The 27,783-nt window shown below is 39.2% G+C and overlaps 1 protein-coding gene across 1 annotated transcript in view; it reads right to left on the bottom strand.

The window, feature by feature from the left end:
- pc (pyruvate carboxylase) overlaps window positions 1-27,783 on the bottom strand; it is a gene marked incomplete in the record, with an annotated part of 294,475 nt that overhangs the window by 4,617 nt on the left and 262,075 nt on the right. The window contains 5 exon segments of the mRNA XM_023965793.1: window positions 9,940-10,013; window positions 11,044-11,218; window positions 15,632-15,811; window positions 26,823-26,909; window positions 27,416-27,573. Coding sequence (XP_023821561.1) covers window positions 9,940-10,013; window positions 11,044-11,218; window positions 15,632-15,811; window positions 26,823-26,909; window positions 27,416-27,573 — 674 coding nt within the window.

The following is a 27,783-nucleotide window of genomic DNA, read 5'->3' on the forward strand; positions in this document are numbered from 1 at the left end:
GAATGACATCAGACAGGATGTGAGAAAACGTTTGAGTAGGACTGCGTACCTACACACCACATGCAGTCACTTTCTGATAAACTCACTGGTAACTGAAATATCTTCATTTTCAAGTCTGTTTCGGTCGCTACTACATACTAACCCTCGACAGCCACTGTACTTGTTCATGACTCATGCTTCTCCTCAAACTCTTTTTCTGCTCCAGTCAATGCATCTGTCCATCTTTCGATCTCCATCAGTCCTCCTGAGTCTCCCAGCTGTCTAAGTTTGTATTGTTGTTTTTCTGCCGTCTGCAGAGTCCACAGACTATCACTGTTATCAGTTTCCGTCATCTTCCCATTTCAGCTCGTCTTATCTGTCGTCTGACTCCCTCACGTCCTCAGCGGTGTTTACCCGTTCATTTTCCTCAACCTTTCCTCCCCTCAACCTCTCCGTTCCCCACCCTGCTATCTCAGGCGGCTGGGCCTCCATTGATATTCCACACTGAGCCTCAATGCAGAGACAAAAATACACCCCACTGCAGATTTGCATTGATCTCCATTTTATTCTGCCTCTGTCTTCCTCGGTGTGATCTTGCTCTTCATCTATTTCCTGCACGCCACATCTGGTAACAAAAAGCTTCTTTGGCTGTTGCTGCGTCGTCGTCCCTCCCAGTCTGTGTTTGCACCTTCCTACATTCTCCACTTCTCTCCAAGTCGCGCTGCTCTCAGACTCGCTTTGTGACAACCAAATCCGTTCCGCTTTGTTCCAACTGTTTGCTTTCCACACATTTGCTCACATCTGTACCCATTAAAAATACATCGTCTATCTTTGAAGATTTAAAATATTTATGAGTCTTTTGAAGATGATACAGATAAAGATACCACCCTATAGATGCAGACGGAGATAAAGTAACACAGGAACACAGGCTCACTGTAAAAATAAATAAAGTTATTAGCTCCAACAAAAAGCTGATTCTTGGGGGGGGGGGGGGTCTGACAAAAATGCATGAATTTAGAGTTAACTACAATTGATCAAATACTGTTGAGTAAAGATCGAACCTTGTGAGAAAAAAGTGCTGCGTTAAAACAAAGAGGAATTTTTTTAATCACAATTGATTTTATATATTTATAAAATAAAAAAATAAAAAAGAAAAACATACGTAGAATCCTCTTACTTTTGAAGAGCTAGAGTAGGGCAGGAGCAGAGATTTTCCCATCCCTTCAGGGCATCGTCTTTAGCGAATTAGACAGAATGGTCCAGCTAAACCAATCAAGAGATGACTAAAGCTTTGTTTTCATTGAGGGGTATGGTACAGTCTGGTTTAAAATGGTCCAGGCAAGTCAGGTGAGTGTTTCCGCTCAAAGTTGCACCGTCACTGCACATGGGGGGTGTAGACCGATTGCATGGCTTTGCGTCATTGTAGCGTGACTACAACAAAAACTTTCACACTTTAGTTTAGTTTGCTTTCACACATTGCTTTCTGCAGCAAAACAAAACTGTCTTCATCAAATTTGTCAGAAAAAACAAAAACAAAACAAACTAACTTCAGAGGTGTAATCATTTTACTCCCTACATATCTAGTTTGACTAATAAAGCTAAACTTGACTAGTCTCTACTTTAGACAAAAATGAAATGATAAAAAAAATGTCTTAATGTTTTTTAATTATGATCACAAGCCTCATCCAACAGATCTTCAGCCTATTGAAGCACTGTTAGCCATTACATGAAACCCTCTCCAAACCTGCTGCACATGATATCAATTATATGTATTTCTTGAGCAAGCACAAATGTTTAACCCTTTTAGAAATGTGACACTAAAGTGTATGTTTCAACCACATTTCCAAAAGTACTTCGATTGCCAAAATTGGGGAAAGTCCACCGGGACCTAAAATATTTTCCAGAATTTTCCTCCACTGTGAGGTAACCAGATAATATCTGTCTTTATGGAATTTACAGCTAAAGAAACACAACAGCAGTTTTGCTAAACCAATCAGTGGACAAAGGTTTCTAGAGACAGAGTAAAGTGTAAAGATCTGATATTTTAATAACTTCAGGTTTGTTTCTGTTCTTTTTGCAGAAGTCAACACCAGAGGAGTGAAGCAGGAACGAGGAATAACTTTAGATCTTATTTTATTGCTTAAAGCATCAAATTGTGTTGCCATAATGTCAATGAAAGCATTGCAAAGAGAGGGACAATGATATATTGCAGTATTGATATATTTGTCCTCCCCTAAGTGCAGCTCCCCTTGGTTGTCAAACTTCTCTGAAGTAAAAACAGCGGATTCAGTTTGTTTGGCTTTTTTTCTTTTCTGTTCCAAAAAGTTGCTAACATACTTTTCAGAAAAGTTCAGTCGGTGCACGTATTTTAGTGCGAATAGTCACTTCCTTGGATATTTTACAAAATCATAAAATAATTTAAAACCAATCAGATGACATTTATTTTAAGACTTTTTCAAGTCGTTTCTAGTAGATTTGTAAACAGAGGTGTTCTTGAAACCCTGTTGAAGGTTTGCTCCTCCTAAAGATCAGTTTTCCATGATTGGCGAGTTGCTTCATCAAATATTAAACAGTGCCGGACAGGTGCTCCTTCTTTGTTGCTGCGCTACCAAAGCAGCCACTGGGCAGGCATTATGCAAATGTGTTTTACGGGGATGTCATTAAGGAAACACAGTTAAACCTGGATTATAAACGAGGCCCATCAGGCTGGGAAGCTGTGTGTTCTGCAGGAGAGAGCAGCTCCTCCAGCTGCCAGCTTTGCGTCTGTGCAGGAAAACCAACGCTGGACAAAGAGCAGCTGGATGACCTTAGCAGATAAAGAAAAAGGCTTACCAGCAAGAATAATAAAAATAGGAATTACACCCAAAAAGCTTTGACATGTTTCTACAAATAAGCAAATCACAGTAAAAACCTGGTATAACAGAAAATTAATAAAAACAAAAAGGAACACAACACAAGAAAAAAGGTTGTGTAGTAACCATTTGTCTGCCTGCTGTTTTTGCCATCCATTACTGCACTTGTTATAGTCTCCCTTGTGCCTCTTCCATATCTCACAGATACATCTGTGCTGTTCTTGTCTGCCTTTGTAGCCTCTCAGGCTGCTTGCATTTGTCTCGGGACCCTCGAGCTCTGAGCTCCAATCTGTCTCATTCAGCTGCTTATCTATTCCGAGCTGCAACAGCTCTGTCAGGCAAGTTTCCCGTTATGTTCGGCTTCTCGTCTGTTGGATGGACTTTATAAATGACTGGTGTCACCTGTTACATGACGAGCTGGTGTCCGTGCAGATTAGCAGTGACATGCCGTGAATAAACAGTTCCGTGTTTGTTTTTTCTGCCGGAGATGATTCACACTCAGCAGAGTCGTGAGCGCACATACAGGTCAGTCTGCGCTCCTCACGCGTGGAGGTGAACGACATTTGTTTTACGTGGTCAGAGGCGCCTGGGTCTAAATGATTCATGAGCAGAAAGAAGCGATAAGCAGATTAATCAGAACATGGAAAATTACACCACTCAGCGCTGAGAGAAAATGTTGCAGAATTGTGGAGGTTATGCTCCACCGTCTTGAGCAAAACAAGAGCAGCAATCTTTCTGGCTTGCTCTTAATTCTCGCCTGATAAGACTCTTGTCATGGATTTGCGGCGGGATTGAAATGAACTGCCAAACAATACTTAATGATTACTCTCAGAGCTTTTATATCTAATTCCCACAACATCAGCAAGTGCAGGCTTTAGTGCTGCGCACTGCTCTACAAAGGTGGTGCTTAAATCCACTGATAACAACCAAACTGCTTTGGTGGAAAACTGATGATCTGCACTCTTTTGTGTTTGAACATTATTCACTGTTGCAAAAGCTGAAAATTAACACAAATCTACCTCTTAAGGTCAACTAATCACATACAAAACCGATCTAAAAAAAACAAAGTCTAGATTCTACACTCATTTATTTGACCTAAAACCATTTCAAAATAAAATAATTATATTTATCTAGACAAGAAGTGACTGAGAACCTAGAAATTAAATAAGAAAACCAGGTTCACTCATTTATACACTTTAAGTCAGCGGTCCCCAAACCACTTCAGGCCACAGACCGGTTTAATGCCAGACAATATTTTTAAGGACTGGCCTGCACCAGGCTAAAGGGGGGCGCCAGGTTTTTTTTAGCCTTCAGTTTCCCTTAACCTTTGAGGATGAAGCTCATCTTCATGCTCTGTGAAATATCTGCGGTTTCTTTAAACTTTATTTGTACGCTAGATTTAATTTTGGAACCATTCAAAAGTGATGCTTGTTTTTTTGTTTTTTCTTTGCTAGTTTGGGGGTTAGCGTTCTGTGCAGCTGCTTCAAGAAAGTAGGAGATGGATTTTCATCACTTGACGGAGCGACTATACATGGATCTAAAATTAATCGGATGTAACCCAGGGAACCCAGTAGTTTTTCAAAATAAAACTTCTTTTATAATAAGATTATAAATAAAACGGAAAAAATGTTAGTCATGTTTTATTTTTTTGCAGTTCGATACCAACCAATAGCAGTCTGCAGCCCAGGGGTTGGGGACCAGTATTTTAAAGCAATTCTGAACATGTCCAAATTAGATTTTACTTTAAACAAAAAAACAAGTTAAAATGTTGACAATTTAACACTTGGTCTACAAGTTGCTCTAAAAGTAATTGACACTTATCTTCACTATAAGGAGAGTTTTTGATGTTAGGTTTCTTCTTACACGTCACGTGAAAAAGGAAGACCATGTGGCCGATAAAGGCCGCAGCCAGTGAACAGCACAGCTGAAGTTAAGCTATAGTACCTCAATCCATCATTCAATAGAACTGCTTTAATGTTGTAATCCACAGTTTACTGCTTTTCAGTCATGTCAGAGCAGATCACTGACATTGTGGTGAAATGTGTCGTATTGGAGGCACACCTAAAACACTCAAATTTTATCAAAATTCAACAGTGCACCTTATGTATAGAGTCGGTTGTTCTTACTGACCTGGAACTAATTGGTAAACAGAGTTCAAAAAATCTGTCCAAATGATTTAGTACGACTTTGGTAAACTACGAAGCTGAACTGCTTGATGGATTGTTGGACCATTATGGGTACCGTAGTCAGGAGCCTGGCAGAGTGACACTGTACTTGAATGTAATGACCTAAAAAAGTGAGCGTACTGCTTTTTATTTTGTGTTACAAATGAACAATGTTGAGAGTAATTGTCGATAAAGTCTGACTTATCTGTTGTGTTGCTTTCTATGCAGAGGCTGATTATTGCTGAGAAAAGAGGCAAACATGAAGAACAACACAGTTTGATAGAAAAACTTCTCAGCAATCCCTCTGACCAATTGCCCGTCTCTTGGCCCTCTGGGTATTCTTGCTATTTCACATTATTTGACTGCTTTGTTGCACTTATTACACCTTATAGTGCCTTTCCCCCCCAAAGAATACAGTATTTAAATATTTAAGATCATTTTTTGTCCTGTTCTAGCTGTACTTTAGGTAATATTAAGAAAACTGCATCACTGTTTATCCAGCTGCCTAACCTACACTCTTTGTCGCAAAATGAGCTGCTGCAGAAAGAGCTGAAAAAAACAAGGAAAGAAAAAGTCCAGTTTTACTTACAGACTTTTGGATTCTGGTTCTTCCTCTGCTGGACACAACCGCTGAATTTCAATAACTTCCTGAGCGCAGACACAACAGTAAAACAGTTTCTCAAGGGAAACAATAAAAATAAATGGAAAATGATGGCCAATGTGAGTAAAAAGACCAAACTTTACTGGGTGACCTGATGTCTGAAATCAGTTCTTATCAACCTTGGAGATGTCCAAAGAAATAAAAACCTCCCCTCAGCTGCAGACGCTCAAATCCTCTCAAGCCAATTTTTTGGAGACATTTTCATCTCATGTCTCACCTCACAAAGCTAATCAAAAAGAATTTGAGAGGAGTACCCGTCGTCATGACAACACGACCAATCAAGTCATCTGAATTGAACAAGCCGAGATGGGCTGAAGATTAGACAAACACAGTGAGGGTGAAGGTGAAGGTCAACGCTGTTCAAATAAAATGTCTCTTTTGGTAAAAAGTACATTCAACATCTAAATCCTAAAACGGGTTAAATGTCAACTGTTTGCACTTGGAAAAAAAAAGATCCCCCGTCCCTCTGTCTGTCCACTTTGGTAGAGTTGTTGTGAAGACATGGATTCATAAATGCACTGATAATTGCATTAAAAGGTCTGAATCATCAAGTCAGAAGATATTCATTCAGTTATGCCTCAAATTGCAAAATTGTAACTTCAAGGCTGATGTGAAGGAAAAAAAAGGCTTTGTAACAAAATGATCTTAACTGAATTTTGTTTAACAAAGCAAGTAAAAGATAAAAAAAAATTGTGTATATGACTAAAGATCCAAACCTGAAAAGTGCTGAGAGGAAGCAAACCATTGATGGGAGTCAATGCAAAGACAAAAGCATCAACACAGCACATTTTTTTTACCATGTAAAGAGCAGAGCTACACGCTAGATTTCTCTAAGGAAAGATGAATCAACAGTAGCCTGGAATTAACTGGACTCTCTGAAATTAATCAGCGATTAAGCAAGTTTGTGTCGGGTTGCTGCAAGTCAGAATCAGTAAGATGAGAATAAGGAAAAGGAGACACTGGTAGAAAGGGATTTATAATTTACAGGGTGCGTTAGGAATACATGAATGTAAACGAAACTCATCGATAAAAATAAAAATGTAGTGCTGGCAGAAGATGCTTTTGAGAAGCTGTGAAAGTTAAGTTTAGGGAAGAATTAACTCATTTACATTTTTCACTCCGACTCCTTTCAAATTCAGAGCACAAAAGAGCTTTTCACGAGACAAAATGAATTGAACCAATGAAAACAAATTAGTAGCGATGTATGAAGGCTGTGGGAATGACTGAGCTGACCCTGCAGCATCCCAGTTCACTTTCAACATTTGCAAAAGTTCATTTCTTTCAAAGCGCAGATTTTCAATTATCTCTGAATATAAACCTGTTTGCGTGAAGACTTCTTACAAACAAAAAGCTTTAAATGGATTAAATGTACCCACGTAACCCTCCTCAGGATCATACACTGACTATCGTTAGACTAATAAATGAAAGCGATCCAAAACTTAGAAGCAGGGCTGACTGCAGCCTGACCTGAAACTTTAAGCCTTACTTAGCGGAAGCTGATATGTGAGGGGCTCAGCATGGACTCTCCACCTGCATGCATGACTGGATCAGCTGCCACAGCCAAGAGAAAAGGGAAGCTTAGTTTACACGTACAGGGACTCCTGCACTGGGTCTTTACAGGAGCAGACAGCTGTTGTCAAATCATGTTTAAAATCTCTTGTTGAGCCCCTTACAGCAGTTATTCTCAACCCTGCTCTTTATCCTGCCGTTTTCTATGTTGACGTTCCCCACCAGGTCTCTGCAGAGCATGGCGGGTTTTAAATTTGCAGGAAAACATGCAGGACGGTGAGAAGAAGTGTCAGTGTTCTTACTATACTTATGCGATGACTCATTTTATGAATATGAAGCCATGATGACTCAGACTCCTAATACATTATTAATAAAATATAAAAAAGAAAACAATAATTAAAGGACATGCTGTTCCAGGTATACTTTCTTTACAGCTTTTTTTTTTGCAGCTCCCACCTTAAGGGGAGCCATGAAAATGGAACGTACCATTGTCATGCATGTGGCAAGTGTACCGTGAAGTTTTTGTAAGAAAAATGTTAGTTAACCCTAACCACTTATGATGCAAGGTTGTCCTTACACTGGAGCATAGTTGTTAGTAAAGTGCGCGTACTGGCCCCTTTCTGATCGTGTGTAAATACTGCTCGCATCATCGCATGAGGTGTGCAGCTTATATGTAAGTGCTCGTAGGATGCCTATAGGATGTGCACACAAACTATGTACTGTTTAATTTCCTAATTTCTAACCATTAGGCTGAAGCAAGGAGCACTTATCACTTGAACAGCACTAATGAGCTCCTTGCAAAGTCTCCAGGGTTTGGGGGATTGAAAAATATAAAACCAGTCCAGTACAACTATGTCTTACCTTCTCCACCCATGCGTGTTTGTGTTTGCTACAACCTGCCTGTTCATAGAAAACATGGGCATGAACAATTTCTCACTACGGGCTTACTGAGTGGTCTAAGACCTGCATGTGACCATTTTTTTGACCATTTTTCTACCACAGTCAGCCCATATTTACCCAGAAGAGCAGTTGTGATGAAGGCTAAGCAGCAGTAAAGAAGTGATTCCTATATTATTTAATACCATGGCTAACAGAGGTAAAGGTAAAGCCACTGTTACTAGAAAGAGTTTGTCAAACTGAGAAAGAGGCTTAGAAAATGTTTAAAATGTCACCTAAAAGTATTGCCTCTAATTTTAAAGGACAAACACATCTCTTTAAAAAAATCCTTTTTGATGTATACTGTAAACATGTTTATAATATTAACACAAATTAAAAACAAACAAACAACAGCATTGTATCCAATTAGTCTTTGATTTGTAAAAAAAAATAAAATATATATATATATATATATATATATATATATATATATATATATATATATATATATATATATATATATATATATATACTAAAATCTTTTTTTTCTTTTTAGTTTTACCCAAAATGAAATGTGTTTTATTTATGGATTATTAGGACTCCATATGTCACCTGAAACGCCGCAGCTGTTTGATCAGCGGGAACGTTTTCCGTCAGTCGTCTCAACAGTCTTTTTGTTATTCAGGCTTTTGTCTGGATTTGAACACTTCAGTCGGCGTTTTGCTCAAACAGCCTTTTCCTGTCATTCTTCTAAACGCTCCGCTCTGGGATGCACTTTCTGCTTAAAGTGTGTCGACGGTTCTGAAGAAACTTTAACCAACAGGCTCATCTGCCTGAGCTGACTTCACACAAAGAGTCCACTTGTTCACTGCACTACGCTTTTCATTTAACTGGCAATTAATTCTGAAATTCAGCTCAAACACACAAACATTTCACAGCAAATGACTTTTCTGCTGTTTCATTGTGGATTGTTAAGTGAAAACACTAAAGTATTTATTTTTAGGTTAACAGTTTTCTAAACTCATGTCTCTTACTCTCTTTTGAGGCCTTGGAACAATGTTCAACATAAATTCCTATTTTTTGCAAGATGAAAATATAGGTAAGAGATTTTTATTTTATAATTCATGAGTACTTATGTTTTGCTTTTGCAGTACACTTCCCCTCTGTCTAACACATTTTTAACATTTTATCAACCAGTAAAACTAAAACAAAAAAATCAACCTGTATAGGAGGTTAGTGTGAGATTGCAAGTTTAGCCCCTGGTGTTCACACTTGACAAGCAGGGAGGGACGACTTGTTAACTCGCATCCACCACCTACAGTTGGAAGAGGCTTTAGAATTCAGGCCGGAATTGTTAATTTCTCTTCCCTGATCGCTTTTGAAATGGTTGGTACTTCTGTAAATTGAAAATATGATTTGTCACTACCAAATCAGAGTCCCTGATTGGTCAAAGTTCAACCTGGTTTAACTTAGAATGTATGTTTAACCCTTGTTCTATCTTAGATGACCCCACCCTTACATTGACATGTTATTCCTACCATGACAAAGGTGGATAAAGGTGGAAAGATTTCATGTAATCATGGACATCAGTGAAGATCACAAATCATTGAAGAGAAAAGGTTCAGAGCACTGTCTAGTGGGTCCAGATGACCCAACTCCCAATGTTAAGGTGCCTAGGATAGCACAAGGACCTGGAGGCGTGTTTTGTATATATATAGCCTGAAAATGGTAGCACTTAAGTCGGCGCGCATGAACGTGAGAGTTTTGAATGCTGAATCCTGAAGCATGCATTTACGCAGACCTTTCATTGGAAGTTGTTGCTTGAAACGCACGTTGATGAGGGCGGTGTGAGCGAAGCCTGACAGATAAAACCGTTGTGTTGTATCGACTTTTGTACCTCAAATTCTTCTGCGATCTTGGGTCCATCCAGGAACAGCCTGGTACTGAGACAATCCACAGGCCCAAAGTTTGCTGAATGAAAAATATGAAAGCGGTTTTTCCTCATCATTTTTTGAGACTTGTAGAACACAGTTGCAGACACTCAACCACCACACAAATATGTGAAATCAACAGAAACTTCCCCGTGAACAGTAATTGAAAGCAGAAGTGTAATTAGAAATGTCTGCAGAGATTAGGTTCATGGCCGTGTGCATTCTTCACCGCAGGAGCAAAGAAACGACTACGCGCTAATTAAACACCCTCACACGGGGGCAACAGCAGTTTACGGCAGCCACTGTCTTCCTTTTCAAAGCAGTAATAAAGCTCAGGTTAATCCAGGTGCTGAGCGTCTGCTGCAGCTTCAGTCGGGGAAGAACTCCTCTGGGAGCCTCAGTTTTCGATCTCCAACATCAGTCGTGTCTCGCTTAACGTCTACCTTCGGACTGCAGTGGGATGACCAATTTCTTCCTTTTTTTTAACCTTCTAACAGTAAATTATGTTTAAATGCACAATAAAAATCTCATCATTAGATGTGTCCTGTTACTCATGTGGTCAAAATAAAACGCACAAAGGGATTATGATAAAAATGTGATTAACACATTAAGATGTCTTCTCAATAATTTAATTGGTTCTTGCTGGTACATTTGTTCATCCAATTAAATTATCTTTTTTTTTTAGAATTTTCATGAATTTTGCTTATTAGATTTGATTTAGGGATAAAAAATGACACTGATTTTGTCATACTCAGAGTCCAAGCAATAAAACTAAAAACAAACTGTTTACTTGTAAACATTTTCTCTTCACAAAGTGCACAACACCAGGAGCACCTAGCTTACTTTGCATACTGATAGACTTCAAATTAAAAGTCTGTAGGCATGGCCGCTATAAACTTAAATGTTTCTGCCTTAAGTCTCCACGATGATGTCAGTAAACAGTGCACCAAATGGTAACTGAATTGAACAGTGAACCATTTTCTGTGGGTGACGTCACACTTACTGTCCAGTTCTCATACACAGTCAATGGTGAAAATGGACTACCATCTGTCACCAGTGCCCCAGCTCACCTGTAAACTCCTTGAACTCTTGGAAGACTTTAGGGTACATTGCTGCCGACATCACATCCTCAGGGGTGATCTCATCAACGTGCGCCTCTCGGAGCCCCGCCTCCAGAGCCTCGAAATCCATTGATGGGAGAGAAGCACCAGGACGACCTTCTATACGGGGGAGGGACTTCAGCACCTGGAATGGGGAGAGTAAAAAGAGAAAAGATCAGATATTTCACAGTTTATACTATACACTAACTATGTTTTAGCTCTTCCAGTGATGCAAGTTTCCAGCAGTTCCCTAGAAAGCATAGGCAGAACTTTCTTTCTCGTTTTATTTTATTTTATGTTTTTTTAGTCAGGAACTGTCATTTTTAAGAGCTTTGAAGCGGACGTGGAAAACAGGCAAAAAAAAAAATCAAAGCAAAAGTAGACAAAACAAAACAAAAATAATCTCATAAAAAATGTTCTGTCTACTCCCCATAGAAACCGTGTTTGCCCTGCTCTCATTTTTTGTCTACTCTGAATACTCATAGCAACCACTCGTCTTTAGTGGTAACCATGCAAAGGCAATCCAGCGGCGTCACTGCAAAGTCATGTGACTTGCTGCAGCTGGAATGCTTGTAGAGTTTGAAAGACTGATCCCAACAGTTGTTCTGGAGACAATGAAAAAAGGTCTGTGATCTTGTGGAGTATGTGGAGCCCTTAAGGCAGATAACCAGAAGAAAAGAGCATGTGAAATCACAAGACCAGAAATGAAGACACCCCTTCAGAGTTTGACATCAATCAAACCTTTTCCAGACTTCAAACTTTACAACGGGATTCCTAAATCCCCCACCAGATCACAATTTTTGTTTATATTAGTGGGTTTGATTCTAGGACGCCAGCATGTGAAGAAAAAATGTCTGCTGACCTTTAATTTAATAATAACTCCAACTTTACACATCTTGTCTAAATGATGCAGAAGCATTTATATACCCTATAACTGTTTTTGAGACAGGTTTATCTTCTAGCTTCTACCACAGAGAATGTTACTTTTATAGTTACGACCTTAAATTAGTTAGAACAGATTAAAAGCACATTTTATAAGAATGTAATTGTTGACATTTAAGCTCAAGAGCATAAAAGCAGAATAACCTCTGCTGCTTTGTGTGTGACTCATTTTAATTGTCTGGTGTTCTTTCTGTGAACTCACACTTTTCTTATTAAAGTGATTGCATTTACCTAAAGGGTCTGATCATCACAACACACATGGAACATCGTCAATGCAACACTGAGTTTCCAGTACAGAGAGCTGAATGGCATCAAGGAAATATGCAGATAAGAGAGCTGCAGCAAAGCCATTAATCACACAGTTTGTTTGTGCGAGAGCTGCCTTAGAGACGGTCAACCATTCCTTAAAACCTCCTCCTCTGAGGCACCTCGCATCTATGAATGTTTTTGCTGTTTGTAACATGTTCTTGTGGCATTTTATATGATATAGAGGACATGTATTAAAGGAAAATAGGCTAAAAATTGCACACGTTTTTTTTTGTTAAATTGTGAATCTGGAGCAGACGAAAAACTGCAGTTTAAAAAAGATTGTACCGTATTTTCCGGACTATAAGTCGCCCTTTTTTTCATAGTTTGGCGACTTATACTCCGCAGCGACTTATTAGAACTAAATTGAAATAAATACATTGTTAACCCTCCTGTTATGTTAATTTGTGAGGAACAGAAATGATGTTCCTGGGTCAATTTGATGTATGAGGTATGTTAAGTGTTAAGAGTATGTTAAGTGACTCAGAGAATCAGCAAACTTTTTTTTACAGTAAGATCTTGAAGGCTAACAACATAATATTCTATTTTCCGATGATTTCATAGATTCAGAAATGCAATAAAAATGACAACTGTTTCTACAAATACAGGATGAAAACAGAGTATTAGTTGGCCAATGATGCTTCATGAAAGGAATAAATAAATAAGTATGAGAAAGCATTACTGTGAAATTATGAGATAAACAGTCTGCTAATATTGTGCCATATGAGGTTGTGCAAGTTATTAGTTCTTGGTCTTAGATTTTGTCAAATAAATTTCCCGTCAAAATGCGACTTATCTGTGTTTTTTCTACTTTATAATGCATTTTTGGGCTGGTGCGACTTATACTCCGGAACGACTTATTGTCCGGAAAATACGGTATTTGTGACATATAAAATACGCGGGGTGGGCAACAAACTCCCTGCTCTGCTCCATTCTGATGCATTTACTTGCAGATGACAATGATCCGCTGTGCGACTGGATAGCTTTAGCATCACTCTTCATTCTTGTTCCTAGGTTGGGGCTGTGAACTAGCAGAAGAGTGTGCAAACAGTAAGCCCTGTTGAAGTGTGAGACATGGAGCGACCTGGGGTGTCTATGTCTGCAGGGAGGGGCTGCTTTGATTACATTTCATGGCTGCTTATTTTTCGTTTAAATTTTAAGAGTTTTAAAAGGTTTAAAGAAACAGAATAATCAAATAGATCTTCAATTTAAAAAATCCAAATTGATTAATCAAACCCATGCATTAATTTTTCTGTAAGGTTTGAAATCTGTTTTTTTTAAAGTTCAACTATGTTCAGTCTTGTGTTTATGCAGCAAATCGCCTCATGTTCTTTTGATTAAATTTTTTTCTGCCAAATCTCTTAAGCAACACAATGAACTGTTTTTCACTTTTGCAGTTTCTGGAAGAAGAAAAAAACGGAAAAAAACAACAATTGAATAATCTGCATCTGATCAATCTTTTCTTAAAAAATGTTCAACCCACAAATACATTTTCCTTCAAAATAACTTTTTCCTCCTTAGTGGAAAAATATATTTAAGACTATATTATTTTGTAATCTTTTTGTGTTCCAAAATGATAAGACACATATTTTCCTTTATTGATGCATTTGACAGACTGCTTCAGGGAAGTTGGATGTCCAGCCACTGACACATAGTAGAGACAACTGCAAAAAAAAAAGACAAAAAAAAAGTACTTTGCTTCTCCATTTACTGCTTTCTCTATGTGAGAGACTAAAGTTTGATAGCACGTGGAGCTAAAAGAGTTTGTCCAACACCTGGGCAGGAGCAATTTTTATAACCAAAACATGGGTTTCAAAATAGAAATTAAAAAAATAAATTGATGTTTAAAGTTTAAATCAAATCATCACAGTATTTTGACAGTGATTGGCAGCCCAAGAAATGAGTAATTTCCTGCCTATACTCTTCTTTCCAACAAGGGGGACATTTTTATTCCACTGTAAACATCAGGGAAATTGGTTTCTGTTTTGAGCTACAGAAATGGTAAACGATAAATGTAGGAATTAATCGTTCTTCAAAACCATTAAAAAATATTTTTTTCCTAACCTTTAATTGTGTTTGAACATCTATGGAATGGCTTGATGCTATCCCAAAAACCTGCTGAAGTAAGAAAAAGTTTCTGGCACCTAAAAGTATATCTATGACTGTAAAAAGTGTCTGAATGAGTTCTTTGAGCTCACAGACATTTGAATATGCGTAGCAAAGCATCAGATGGAGGATTCGAGGGAACCTCTGGGAGCAGGTAATGTGTGCAGTATTTATTCATAAAGCAGTTTCATGCAAGATTCAGGGTTGGCCCAGAGTTTTGAAATATCAGAAAATACTTGGAAAGTATTCTGGCATCATCTGGTGATAATCTTTCAGCAATTTAGAAACCCATAAATCCATTGAACCGGACAGACTTATGATTTTTGGATACGTTTGGATAGTTACTGGAAAATGACGGCGTCTGCCTTACAAGCCAAATGACAAACATTTGATCATCTCTTCTCTCAGAGTTTGGTGTCAGTGAGGAGGAGTTGACTTCACTGAGGTAAACAAAGAAAGAGTAACCAGATGACTACACAAACAAGATGATTGACAGTTTTAAAATGCCACAACTTCCAAGTGAACAGCATGAGATAAAGAAGAGGCTGACAGCGAAAGCAAAAAAAATAAAAAGATGGAGCTGGTTATTAAAACATTTCCAGAAATGTTCTCTTTTGGAATAATCCACTACGGGCTGCTGCAGGGAGAGACAAAACAGGTGACCTTTGCAAAGATCAGGGTCTTTCTCCTGCAGGATGTTCCGCAGTCGGCGTGTAAACTCTGCATGTGGAAGACCACCAGATCAGTTCTGAAGAAAAGTCTAGTTTCTTTTTTGTAGATGTCAAAATGTCACAACTGTCAAACAGTTGTTGGAACAGTCTGACGTATTTTGTCTTTCTTCTTGTGTTCATGCATCTCTGAAGAAGACTTCAAGCTGCGCTCTGATGTGCCTCCACCTTAACATTGTAGGCATAACGAAAGGCGAGAAATGGGAAAAAAGGTAAGGAACTGAGGAGTGATTGTTTTTGAGTCAGAGACTCAACTGTCAGGTGTAACCGCCAGTGTGACAGAGACGATTGGAGAATATCAGTTCATGTTCCTTTCAATCCCTGTGTTTTTTTTGTTTCTTGAAGGTAAAATGAAAGCAAGAGCTTTCTTTAAACTCATATTGGGGCTCAAATTAAAAAACGTTATTAGAAAGTGGTGCTAATAATACAAGGAAAGAGGGAAAAGAAAAAAAAAATATCAGGAAAAGCTTCAGTACCTTGGACCGGAAGGGCTCAGGGAAGCCTCCATGCGGTATCCCAACATGCCCCTGGAGGAACTCCACCACAGACTGGGGGAAAGACAGCTCGTCAGCTCTCTCCTCTACTTCTTGCCTGGTCAGGCTGTTCTGCACCATGAACTGTGCCAGGTCACCAACGATCTTTGAAGACGGAGTAACCTGAGAACGAATCGAATGCGAAATGCAAATGAGGAAAAAAAAAAAGCCATCTTTAGTTCACTTGAGCCGTTGTACATTTGCTATAATTGTGCTTGTTCTTCTGCAGCAACTAGATAAATCAAAGATGAATCATGTTTACACCAGGGACTCACCATGAAATTGTTTACAATATTTTTCAACACATTAAGATCTTGCTATAGAAATGCATAGCTTTTCAAAAAGCTTTCAAGGTCTGTAATGCTTTGGTCACAACTTATGGGTGAATACTGGCTGTATATTGGAAAAAAAAGGGGGCAAACCTATGAGGAGCATGCAGGTGGCAAACATAAAATGTTAGGATCGTAGACCACTTGGTGAGCTTGTAGAGCAAAAATGTTCATGCATTGTTCTTTTTTTTACAGGCGACAGGTCAAAGTGAACACCAACTACAAGCAAGGGTAAGTAAAGGTGAAGTTGGTGAGATGACAGAAGGTTATACGGAGTCTTGTTTGTGTGGGCATCCTACAGGCACTTATGAATCACCTGCTTACTCCGTGGGAGCAGCATTCACACGCGTGGTCAGAAAGGAGCCAGTTCCTCACTAACTAATAAAGAGTGGTGTAAGGACACCGAACAACAGCATCACCCGTACGTCATAAATGTGTGTAACTTACAATATCCTTACGAATGCTTCATGATATACTAACCACCCGCACAACAATGGTTATGTACACAGCCTGAAAGTGAGCAATCAGAGCAGAGTTTATGTCTTAAAGACACTTATGTATGACGTGCACACCCCAAGTGTGCAGTATTTGTGCGCGGGCAGTGAGGAGACAGTCTGCGCACCTGACTAACTTTACAATGTGGCATTAGGGTGCAGTACGAAAGCTTCGGTCATACTTCTAAAGTATGTGCAACTTCCATTATCCCTAAGAACATGTCACGATGCACTACCACACGTACAGCAATGATAGATTCCATTTATATGACGTCTCTTAAGGTGGACTTACAAGTCTTGAACACGCAAATGGCACACAGTGTTCACACTGGACTGTCGCTATGCGATACTAGCGCATGTCCTCTATCTACAGTTGGAAGAGGCTTGGTCAAATGTCAAAGTGGTGCAAATATCGTTAAGCTTGCTCCAGGCTTTTTCTTTCACGGCTTTATTCCGATATATGAAAGACTTTGTGTCATAAAACTTCAGCCAGGCACAAACTGCAATTATTAATTTCCCCGTACAAGATAGATGGTTTAACTGTTAACATGCGTATAATGGCCGCGCATTTTGAGTCTGAAGCTTGATAATGTGCGAATCCAAGTGTGAATGTGAGAGTTTCGAATACAGAAGCCGGAAACTTGCATTTGCAAAGACTTTTTATTCTAAGTGGTTGCTTTTATGCGTGTTACTGAGGGCGGTGTGAACGTAGCTTAACATGCAGCCACTCCTCTCTCTACGACCCTCTATGGGCCCGGACAACCCAAATAAACTGCCACACCCGTATATCTGTGCATGTGACTAAGGCTAAAAGTAAAACCTGTAATCAAAATTTAATCAAACATTTATTGAATCTTTTTATAAAAAAAAAAAATTTTTTACAAAGGAGCTGCACTGAGTGAGTCTGTTTGAAATTTTGTCACTTCAATTGGTTGGTCTATGATGAATCCGACCACACATGAAGACTCAGTGAAAACAGATGGACCAAGAGGAAAAGAGGCTGCAAAAACATTTATTAAAATCACACGTGTTCTTCCTTTCATCATTTATAATGACACACCATTATGCTAATAGAGCTCCCTATTAGCATAATGGTGATAAGTGGAGCCTTTTTAAATGAACAGGACACTGATGCAATTGAAGACATTACTCTTATATTGTAACGCTTGCAAAAAAAAGAAAACTCTTAAGGCTCTGTGTTGACCTCCCTCTGGTAATTGGACCGTTAAATTAAGAAAGGATTTAATTAGCGTGACCCACGGACTTGGACCCATAAACAGCATGTTTGTGCAGAATCCTGCCGTTTTTTACCTAACAGCAGGGAGCACATGAACAGAAAATACTAAATATGAAGCCAAACAGCCTCTGGGTGTGTTATGTGTGAGACTAATGACTTCATGAATCTGTTAAAGCACCGCGATCCTAAGAGATAGGTCACTTTTTTCTCCACAGTGTTCCTAAGGCCTCACTTAAGCCACAAAAAAAAAACTCATTTGCACCTGCAGACTAAACTTATGAAACATTAATCCAGTCTTATTTGTTTCCTCTCAGTTTCAGTGCTCGGTTGACTTCAGGCTGACCCATGTCACAGGAGAGAGCCGCCAATGCCTTACAACCCGCACAAACACGCAAGCTGTTACTTTGCATCTTTATTGCACAACAAGAAAAAAGAAATGTGCATCATGCCTGCTCATTTGCTTTAATGGATCACATGACAAGGGTGACTCAGATGGACCAGTCAGGGTGAAAATGTGAGATGCTTTAATTTTTAACAGCTAAAACAAAACGTGCAATTAATATTCAGTGTTTTTTAAACAATTTATTCTGAATAAAATCATCATAGTTGCTTAGGTTCCAAGGTTGATGGGTTCTTGTTTTGTCACACGGATTTTCCAGGCTCTTATATGTCAATCAAACAGCTGCTCTTAACCATTATGTTAAAAGGTAGCTGATTGCATTAATAAATATCTGAGATCTCACCTACTGGCATGAATTGGGCTGATTTTTTAACTCTGGCTTTTTGCTATCTGAGCTGAATATGGCATCAACAACTCATGACCTTTCCAGAAAGGAAAAAACGGGTAGAAAAAAGAAAGACCTGAGAGAAGACAGACGTGAGGACTTGATGCTCACCTGTGACAACAGATCCCAAGACCAAAATGCTACGTCCCCATTAACACCAGTTTCTACCCCAACATTTAAAGTTAAATGAGGACTAAAAATGTACTCTGACTGTATGTGTTTCAGTTTTTTGGTGCTGCAGGTTTTTGGGTTGTAGAGATGAGCAGCATCTTAAAAAGCAGTTCTGGTGTGTGTTGCAGTTCCCTTGTGGCTTGTGTGGAATGTACCATTGCTGTGGGTGTGGTAAGTGTATCATGAAGTAATTTTAAGGTTAATGTAAGCTACACGCACTTATAACATATGGGTGTTGCTGTTGTACGGTGCCGTAATGCCACACTCTAGTCATTAGTGAGGTGCGTGCACTGACTCCTTAGTGACTGGATGCAAAAACTGAACACTCGAGGTATGTTGGTGATACCAAAGTACTCGTAGGATGCCTGTAGGACGCCTATACAAACTACGCTCCGCCTAATTTCAGAATTTCTAACAGTCAGGCTGCATACATGGAGCATGCACTTCTCACTTGAACAGCCTCCATGTACAGGTTATGGGGGGTTGAAAAAATGAAAAGTTTTCTGTACTTTATTGCCTTATGTTAATATTTGCTAAAACAATATGCATACGAGTTTTTTGGGGTTTTGAACCTTTTCTTGCAATTAAATGCTATTTTACTAAATCTATAGTCGTGTTTGTTTTGAAACAAGCAAACTAATCTGATTTATTTGCTTCAACTCATCTGCTTATTGAGTTTGAAAAAGCAGGAAAAAGTTTCACTGACATTAGAAACAGGTAAAATGTGAGGAGCAGCTGACAAAACACCAGCGATCAGGCTGTGTGATGTTCCTTAAACTTCCGGCACAAATTTCCCTGTGCGTGTCCTCGTTCAGACTGATTCCAGAGTCTTAACAACCTTTCTGCTGCCGTTTTTAGCCAAGATCAAAGTTCTCAGCAGGATTCATCACGTTTCTTGTCTTCCATCTGACAGCCAAATTGCTCTTAAACATTTCCAGGATCATGAGTCTATTAAAATACAAATGTTCCCCTTAATTAGTAAACTCATGGGAATAAATACAAATAAACAGATATGTTGAAGGCAGGAATTTCAAAGATAATTTCTTTATAAAGACATAGATTCACTTTTAATCCTAGCCTGCCCCGAGCAAGACATGGTGCGCACGCCTCTCCTGAGGAGTTCCTGTGCTCCTCTGAGGGTTTGCTGTTAGGTTTGACAAAAAAAAAAAAAAAAAAAAAAAAGAATTTTTGGTTGACTGAAATAATGGTGTTCTTCCCGTTCCCACCTCCTGCTGCAAAACCTGGCGCTTGGTTTGAATAGAAGATAATGAGAGATTTCTTTTACAGAATGACTGTTTACAGAAAAGCTTTAGAGGTTTGAATGGGGTGTTAAAATCCCTGGAGAGGCCATTAAGTTGGTGCGGCTGCTGAACAAAAGCTCACAGTCAGGCTAAATAAAACACAGGAAAGGAGCACGTTGTTCGGTCCTGGTTGGCCTTTATTTTTTCTTTTTCCCTGATGGTTTTCCACAAATCGTTTTTCTCTTAATCCACAGCAACATCAAGAGCCCTGATATTTGCTGATTCGTCCATCTTCCCTCAGCGTCACCCCGACTGCCCCAAACTCAGAAGCAATTTGATTTGCTTTTATTTTTAGACAAATGGCTGTTCCAATATATTTTAGATGCGCACAAATTGTGCAGACAGATGTATTAGGAGGCATCCATTAATTCAAAAACAGACAAATCAAACACCAGTTAGATAAAACCAGCACTAAGCCAGGTACATGGTACATGAAAGTACTTGGATACCTGGAGACCTGCTGGATATTCTGCAGTAAACTTAAGTGGTCTTGACAGACAGTTTAGGAAGTAAAGCGTTCCAGACACAAATTAGACGACCACAAAAAGCCTGGGGAAAGTAAGCTGGTCCTAAAGTGCATATAGTCTAAAAGTTGGTGGGAATCTGCTGATTCTGGAGTTTTCCTCCTCCACTTCTGTTGATATAAGCACAAAACGTACCCTAATGAACATCTTTAGAACAGATGCTGGGAGAAAGGTTGTCCAGTTGAAGACATGTGCCTAAACTTAATGTGGACAAACAAAAACAAATTGGCTACTAGGACGTTGAAAAATAAAAAGCTGAGTAGTTACATGTCCTAATCATTCAATCACTCTGATATGCTTCCTCAGTAGATCAGATATTTTTAGGAAACAAATTCCCACTTTTCTTGATTGCCGTTAAGCAAAGTTGACCAACTGGTAGAATGTCCGCCCTGAAACTGGAAGGTCGTGCAATTCAAACCCACGGAGGAGTCAAACGAAAGACCCTAAAGATGGGATCCGATGCCTCCCTGCTTGACACTCAGCATTGAGGGGTTAAAGCACCAAAGGGTTCCCACGCGCGGCAGTGACAGTAGCCTACGGCTCGCCAGGGGATGGGTCAAATGAGAAAAACCTTTTCCACATATCTAGATGTGGGACAACTAAAAGGTCTAAGTTTTTAATTTCAGTCTGGTTTCAAGGAACTTTTTGATATCTTTTGCTTTTTTACATTAAACACAGACTTTTAAATTTGATTAAAGATCAAACAACCTTTTAAAGGACTTTATTAGGGTGAGTGGCGCAAAAGCTGGAAAATGCAACCAAAAATGGTCGGTCTAAGTTATCAATCTCGGTATTTGTCCTCTCATTTGCCGACCCCAAAACTGTCAGTTTAATCCAAACTAAAGTGTCCTTTAAAGACCCACTGCGATGAAAATTGTGTTTTTGTTGTTTTTAACATGTTCTTGTAACATTTTTCGGATGAGGGAGGACATATATAGAGAAAATAAGCTGAAAATGGCATTTCTGACCATTCCTTTATTCGAATTGTTTTGAATCAGGAACAGATATGCTAAGTACACTGAATGCATTCAAAGCCACAAAAGCTAATTATTACACAAAAGTTATTCATAAGGTAGATTTAACACAATGGATTAGGCACTGATGCATGATATAATGATACTATTTCATTTTTTTGGACCAAAAACCTTTTTTAAATCTTGGAATTGTACCCGTTTGCTCCATATTCAGGCCAGGACCCGACTGCTCTGCCACATCCAGCAGCTTTCAGACCAGAGTCTTTCCTTTCAACACTACAGTTCCACCACAGTCTGCACATCTCTTTCCTCCACTAATGTACAGCCCCCTCTAATTGGACATGCATGACTCCACACGCTCTCTGGCAGCAGAAATCTGGTACAGCGACACGTGTGAGGGGGTTCTCAGAGTGAGAGCCTGGCGGTTTGTTTTGTGTGTGCCTGGTTGCTGTTGTGTATTGTGTACTTTGCTCAAATTTGCTTCAAAATGCAACTCTATGGAAGCCCAGCCTCCTCTAATGGCAAAAAGATTATATCATCCAGGGGAGCGAGCGTGCATGTGTGTGAATGTGCGCGAGCGGAAACCGGCGTGCTGCACACACGCAATAATGCAGGCCTGCCAAGGCGGCAGCAGAGTGAAGAATGGTACCTGTCAGGACAGGAGGAGACAGGAGAGGAGTGATAATAAGGAGCTCGGAGAAAGGGAGGAGGAGGGGAGAAATGATAAAAAGATTAGAGATACGTGAAGGAAGCCTAATCGAAAGGAGAGAAGGTGGGAGGGATTGACAGAGGAGACCTGGGAAGAGAGAGCGGTGAGAGACGGGGGGGGGGATGAAGGGAGTGACAGTCAGAGAAAGGAATAAAGGGATGGACAGGTTAGGAAGGCGAGGAGAGAAAGGGGTAGAAAAGAGCTGTCGACACCTGCAACCCCACAGGCGATACAAGCCGCTCTCCAACTTTGAGAACGCATGCACTTTGAGCGAGTGGAAGGTGAATAAATACGTGCCTGTAATTGTAATAAAGTTTGAGAAAGTGAGGACAGATCCGACATAGAGACGCAAGCCTAACAGGAATGAAGCTCATGTTGTGATAGATTTGGTTGGCAAGGTGGGAAAACTTAAGGGAAGCAGGGAAACAAGCAAAAGATAAAAAACATAGGAGAGATTGAGTGAGGAAAAGGAAAATATTGGTTTTAAGTCGAAGCCAATTAATGTGAGGCTTTCCTCAAATTTACTGGATGTTGCAGCATCTGAGGTGACGAGACTAAAACAGCACCTCCAGCATTTTTCTGTCACTTAAGCAAATAGACATTCAGGCATTGAATCCTTTTTTTTTATTAATAGTTAAAATAGACGGGGTAGCACTACTTCAAAATGATGGTTGGAGCCCACCTAAAAATGAATGTAAAACTACCATCACGCTACATTCACACTGAGCATGTGAGGTGCATTTAGCATAGGTTTTTCTACCTGATAATAGCACATGTAGCTGCAGTTGGTAAAGGCTATTAAAACGGTACACATCTCTTGAATCTTTCTTCAGGTTTTTTTTCCTGCACAAATCAAAATTATTCATTTCCCCTTTATGATAAATTTTCAAAAGAGTGGCACTTCTGTACTGGAAGGAACGCCGTCCATACGTCACTAACAATACCAAGTCCGTATTATACCATATCATATTATATTATACCATCCGTTTTGAATGCAGAAGCCCGAAATGCGCAAAGTGGTTGAATGAACATGTGTTGTGTGAACGGCCTGGATTCTGACACACCTGTTTTAGTACCCAACCCGGTACCTGTCCATGACAGTCGGCAGGCCGTAGAGAAGAAAAAACCACGACTGAAGTTTTTCCATTTTATTTTAAATCTAAATCTGAAGGAAGTTTTATTTTGGAAAGCTACTGGATTCTCCACATCTGAGTCATTCTTGATGCATGTCAAGTCACTCGCTCATGAGTCAAAAATCCATCTGCTACTTTCTTAAAGCGGCTGCATCAACCGCTAAGCTAGCAAAGTTAACAAAAACAACGAATTTGGAAAATTTCTTTTAGCAGAAAACATAAGATCCCTTGACTTGAAAATAAAAGAAACCTGCTTTTAACCAACAAAAAACCAGGAGTCTTTGTTCCAAATATGATTATAATATGACAGTTTGTCCCATACACCATCAACTAGCTGTCTATTGTTATGAGGATGCTGCTAATAAAGTTCCTCAAAGGGGGATACATGTTTATTATTATATTTAGAAAATGCAAGTTTTAGTGACCTTTCTACTTTTGTGTTTATTTAACCGTCGCACTTACATGTCGGATGAGGTTGAAGTCGGCGTCTGATTTTTTAGCTTCCACTTTAATAGTAATGGTACAAATAAAGTTTAAAGCGGTTGTAGTTTTTTTTTTCTTCTTTAACGCAGGATGAAATTAAACTTTACCCTTAAAAGTACAGGGAAGCTGGAAGCTAAAAAAATGGAGAGAAAAAATAAAATCAACAGCATCTTCAGTCTTATTTTCTGGCATTAAACCTGTCTGTGGCGTAAAAAAGGTTGGAGACCACTGCTTAACATTTAATTACTGCTATTTTGAGGACACAGCCCTATTTTTACAGTAAGAACAGAAAATAGTATGCATTAGATTTACACCATGAAGTTTGCAGCACAATAATAAATCTTTTCCCTCAGAAGATTTATCAAACTTCATGCTCAGAATGAAAAAAAACCCTCAAGATATCTCGATAGCATCAGTTCTGCTGCAGCTTATCTATATTTCAAGATTAAATACATTAAAAACCCTAAATGAATGTTGGACTTTAAGCTCAACTTCTGCCTCTTTGATCAATAAATGCCTGACGGACATGAACAGATCTCTTGCATTTTCATATCTGTCTTTTTTCTAGCCTGTCAAACACCCACAGTCCCCGTTAATCTTCATGCAAACTTCATGACTGCAGCAAGAACAGATCTGAAAACTTTTTCTCAAAGAAGATAAAATTTAAACTCTCACAACCAAAAAACATGTTTTATTTTTATTCCTAGTATTTTAAATTAGATCAATGTTTTTTTTAAGTCCCTTTACCCACTCCGTGTTTATAAGTCTTAATCAGATAAAAGTTAAAAATGTATCTTTCAGCCTTAACAATTTCAGAAAAATGTTTCATAGCATTTTAAATTTTCACATTTTTTGAAAATGATTGATTTTTATCTGTTCCTTAGTAGTAGAGTGTGTGCCCTGTGACTGTTAGGTCGTTGGTCCAGAATTATGGTAGAGTCATGCCAAAAAGTGTAAAAATGGGACCCAAAACATCCCTGCTTGACACTCAGTTTTTACTCTTTCATGCCAAATGTCTTTAATTTAGAACGTACCATTTAATCCAGGACTTGACTCAATTTAGCATCATCTTGGACAAAAACCTTATAAAACATTCTATTAGAGAATTGGAAATAAATTTAGACACAAAACAAACTTTACACATCCTATATGGGACACTTTTTAACTAATGTTGCTCAGCATGTTTTTTAAGAGAAAGAGTGATTTTTTTACGTTCAAATTCAGAAATGGTGTACATTTTTAAGTCGAGACAAAAAAAATGAAACTTCCCAAAGTGAGATATCACTTTCGAGGAAGCTCTGATCAAGTATTAAACTTCGAGGGGAAGAAAACCCTTAATGGGGAAAGTTATAGTCGTGAAGTTGCATAAATTGACCTGTCTCTCTCGCTGCAGACTTCAGACTTAAAAAGTGTGTGTTTAATAGATCATGACGAAGGGACTATACATTGGATCTTCAGCATACAGCGGCGTGTCCCCTTTGTGTCTGGATCTGCCGAGCAGTCTCCCTTCCAATTATCGACAAGCTGACAGTGTGAGAGACGCAGCCATTGTCAGGGTAGCAGCACACAACAGAGAGCGTAGCAGGACCCGCAGGCACATTGAGCCAACATTGGCTTGTGCAGTGAAGCCTGCTGAGTCTTAATTGAATTGATAGAGAACATAGGAAAAAGGGCGGGGGAGGTTGGGGGTGAGAGTTGATGAGGGAAACAGAAATGGGGGACAGAAAATTGGGCGAGGGGACCAGAAATGGAAAACTGAGAGGAAGACACAAGAGGAATAATAAACAAAAAAAGACATACTAGAAGGTGTCAGAATGAGGAATCCATAGGACCAAGTGTATATCAGGCAAGAAATAAGGAAGACAGCTGAGGAAGAGATGTGTAAAGCAGCGAAGAAAAGCCTGAAAGAGGTGTAGGGCCTGAAAGAATAGAAATAACAGCATTGAAGTGTGAGCAAGGGAGAAAAAAAGACTAAATGGCTGAGGTGTGATAATAACTAATGAAAACACAGGAAATTTTCATGAGAAACGAAAAGGGAAATTTGAGCTGTGAATAAAACTTGAGACAATTTGTAACAAAGCCTCTATTCACAACTACACTCATCTGCCTGTTTAACCCTTTGAAGACCCTCTCCAATGATTATTGGGTTCTTGGTGTCTTGTAGCATTGTTCTGATGATGGAGGATGTATAAAGAATAGCATATGTACTTGTATAAAGACTTGAGCTTAAAATAAAATTTCTAAGTATTTCTTTATTCAAATTGTGAATCAGGAGCAGATGAAAAGAGGTCATTTATCCCTTGTGCTATCTTAGATGACCCCACCCTTACTTTGATGTGTTCTCCGTACCATGACAAAGGTGGAAAGATTTCATGTAATCCATGGACACCAGTGAAGATCACAAATCATTGAAGAAAAAAGGTTCAGCGCACTGTACGGTAAGGCATGAAACCCTAAGGCAGCTCCAGGGAAAATACACAATAATATACCTGATAAATGCCCCTCTGTTTGCCATGTTCATGTCCAACTCAAGATGAGGTAAAGCTGCAAAGAAGGTGTGCAACTAGACAAACTCCCCACAGAGGCTGAGAACGGCAGCCCAGGTCAAATAAAGTGTGAAGTTTCAGCAGCAAAGAGCAGGAGGGGGGCCCCTGACTTAAACTAGGATTAGTGGGCTCAGCCAAGCCAAGAAAGAGGGGAAGTTAGCAGATGAAGTCAATGTTCTGCCGACAGAGGGATCTCAAAAATCACCAGAGCACTGTTTTACAAATATCATAGAACTGAACAGCACAACAGTGCGTTTGGATCTAAATTTCCACGTTAAAACTTAATATAAAGCAGTACACCTCGTTCAGGTTCTTAGGTGTTAGGTTCTTGCCTTAGGTGTTAGTGAGGTCTCAAACCTGCAGATCCAACAGCATTGAATTTTGGTATTAAAAGTTAACTAAATTTTACAGCATTCTGGGCTAAAGATCAAAATAATTGTAGTCTCACCTTAATGAGGTCTCCCAGTAGTTTGTTAGCTTCAGCATAAGCCTTCTTCACCTCCTTGAACTTATTTCCCAGCCCCATACTGTGAGCCTGCAATAAAAGGAACGAGCAGTAAATACACTTATTTTATGAGTCCCCCATCAGGGAACGGCAAAGAGTTCTGGCCAAAATACTGGTCTGTAATGGGCATAGTGGGGATCCAAAGCTTTCAAATTCACTCTTGTATTTTTCTGTTAACTCTATAATTTGTAACATATTTCAGCTCAACACTTGCTCATATAAAAACTGTCGTTTTCTGATTTATTGTTTGGCCCTGAACTTCGGATTGGCACTTGGAAAATGATCCCTGAGACTTTTCAGAGCAGTCCGTGGCCGCATCCACTCCAGATAGATGTTGACTCTAAATCTACCATAAATAAGATATTCAGACTGTGTCAACAAAGCTGCAAATATCTTATAAAACACTGAGCTAATATTGAGTCATGCATCGGTCAGCAAGTATCCTACTCTTAAGAGGATGAAAATGACCATGTTGTGGAACAAAATTGGATTTTTAAAGGTAATTAAATCAAATAGTCCCTAACAGCAGCCAGCACCTGGAAGTGGAGGTTGGTGTATTGTCCTCCAGGGATCTCGTTCTCGTAGACGTCAGCGTTGCCGGATTTCATGGTAGCAGTGCAGTCGAAGGGAGCGTACAGACCTCTAGTTACCTCCCAGTATTCGCTGTAGTCAAACACCTTCTCCAGAGCGATACCTGCAGCATAACATTGCATCACAAACCTGACTATACTTTTGAAAAATCTCTTTGAAGACAAACGTGCAGTAAACAAAATCCTAGAAATAAACTCACAATAAGTTGGGGATATTATTTTTTTACATGGGCGCTCATATTTGGTCAAAAATTTTAAAGAAATGCATAAAAGTTCCCTTTGAAACACCATTTTCATTGGTTTAATATTTATTA

Source organism: Oryzias latipes, chromosome 18, assembly GCF_002234675.1.
Source record: "Oryzias latipes chromosome 18, ASM223467v1".
Taxonomy (NCBI): Eukaryota; Metazoa; Chordata; class Actinopteri; order Beloniformes; family Adrianichthyidae; genus Oryzias; species Oryzias latipes.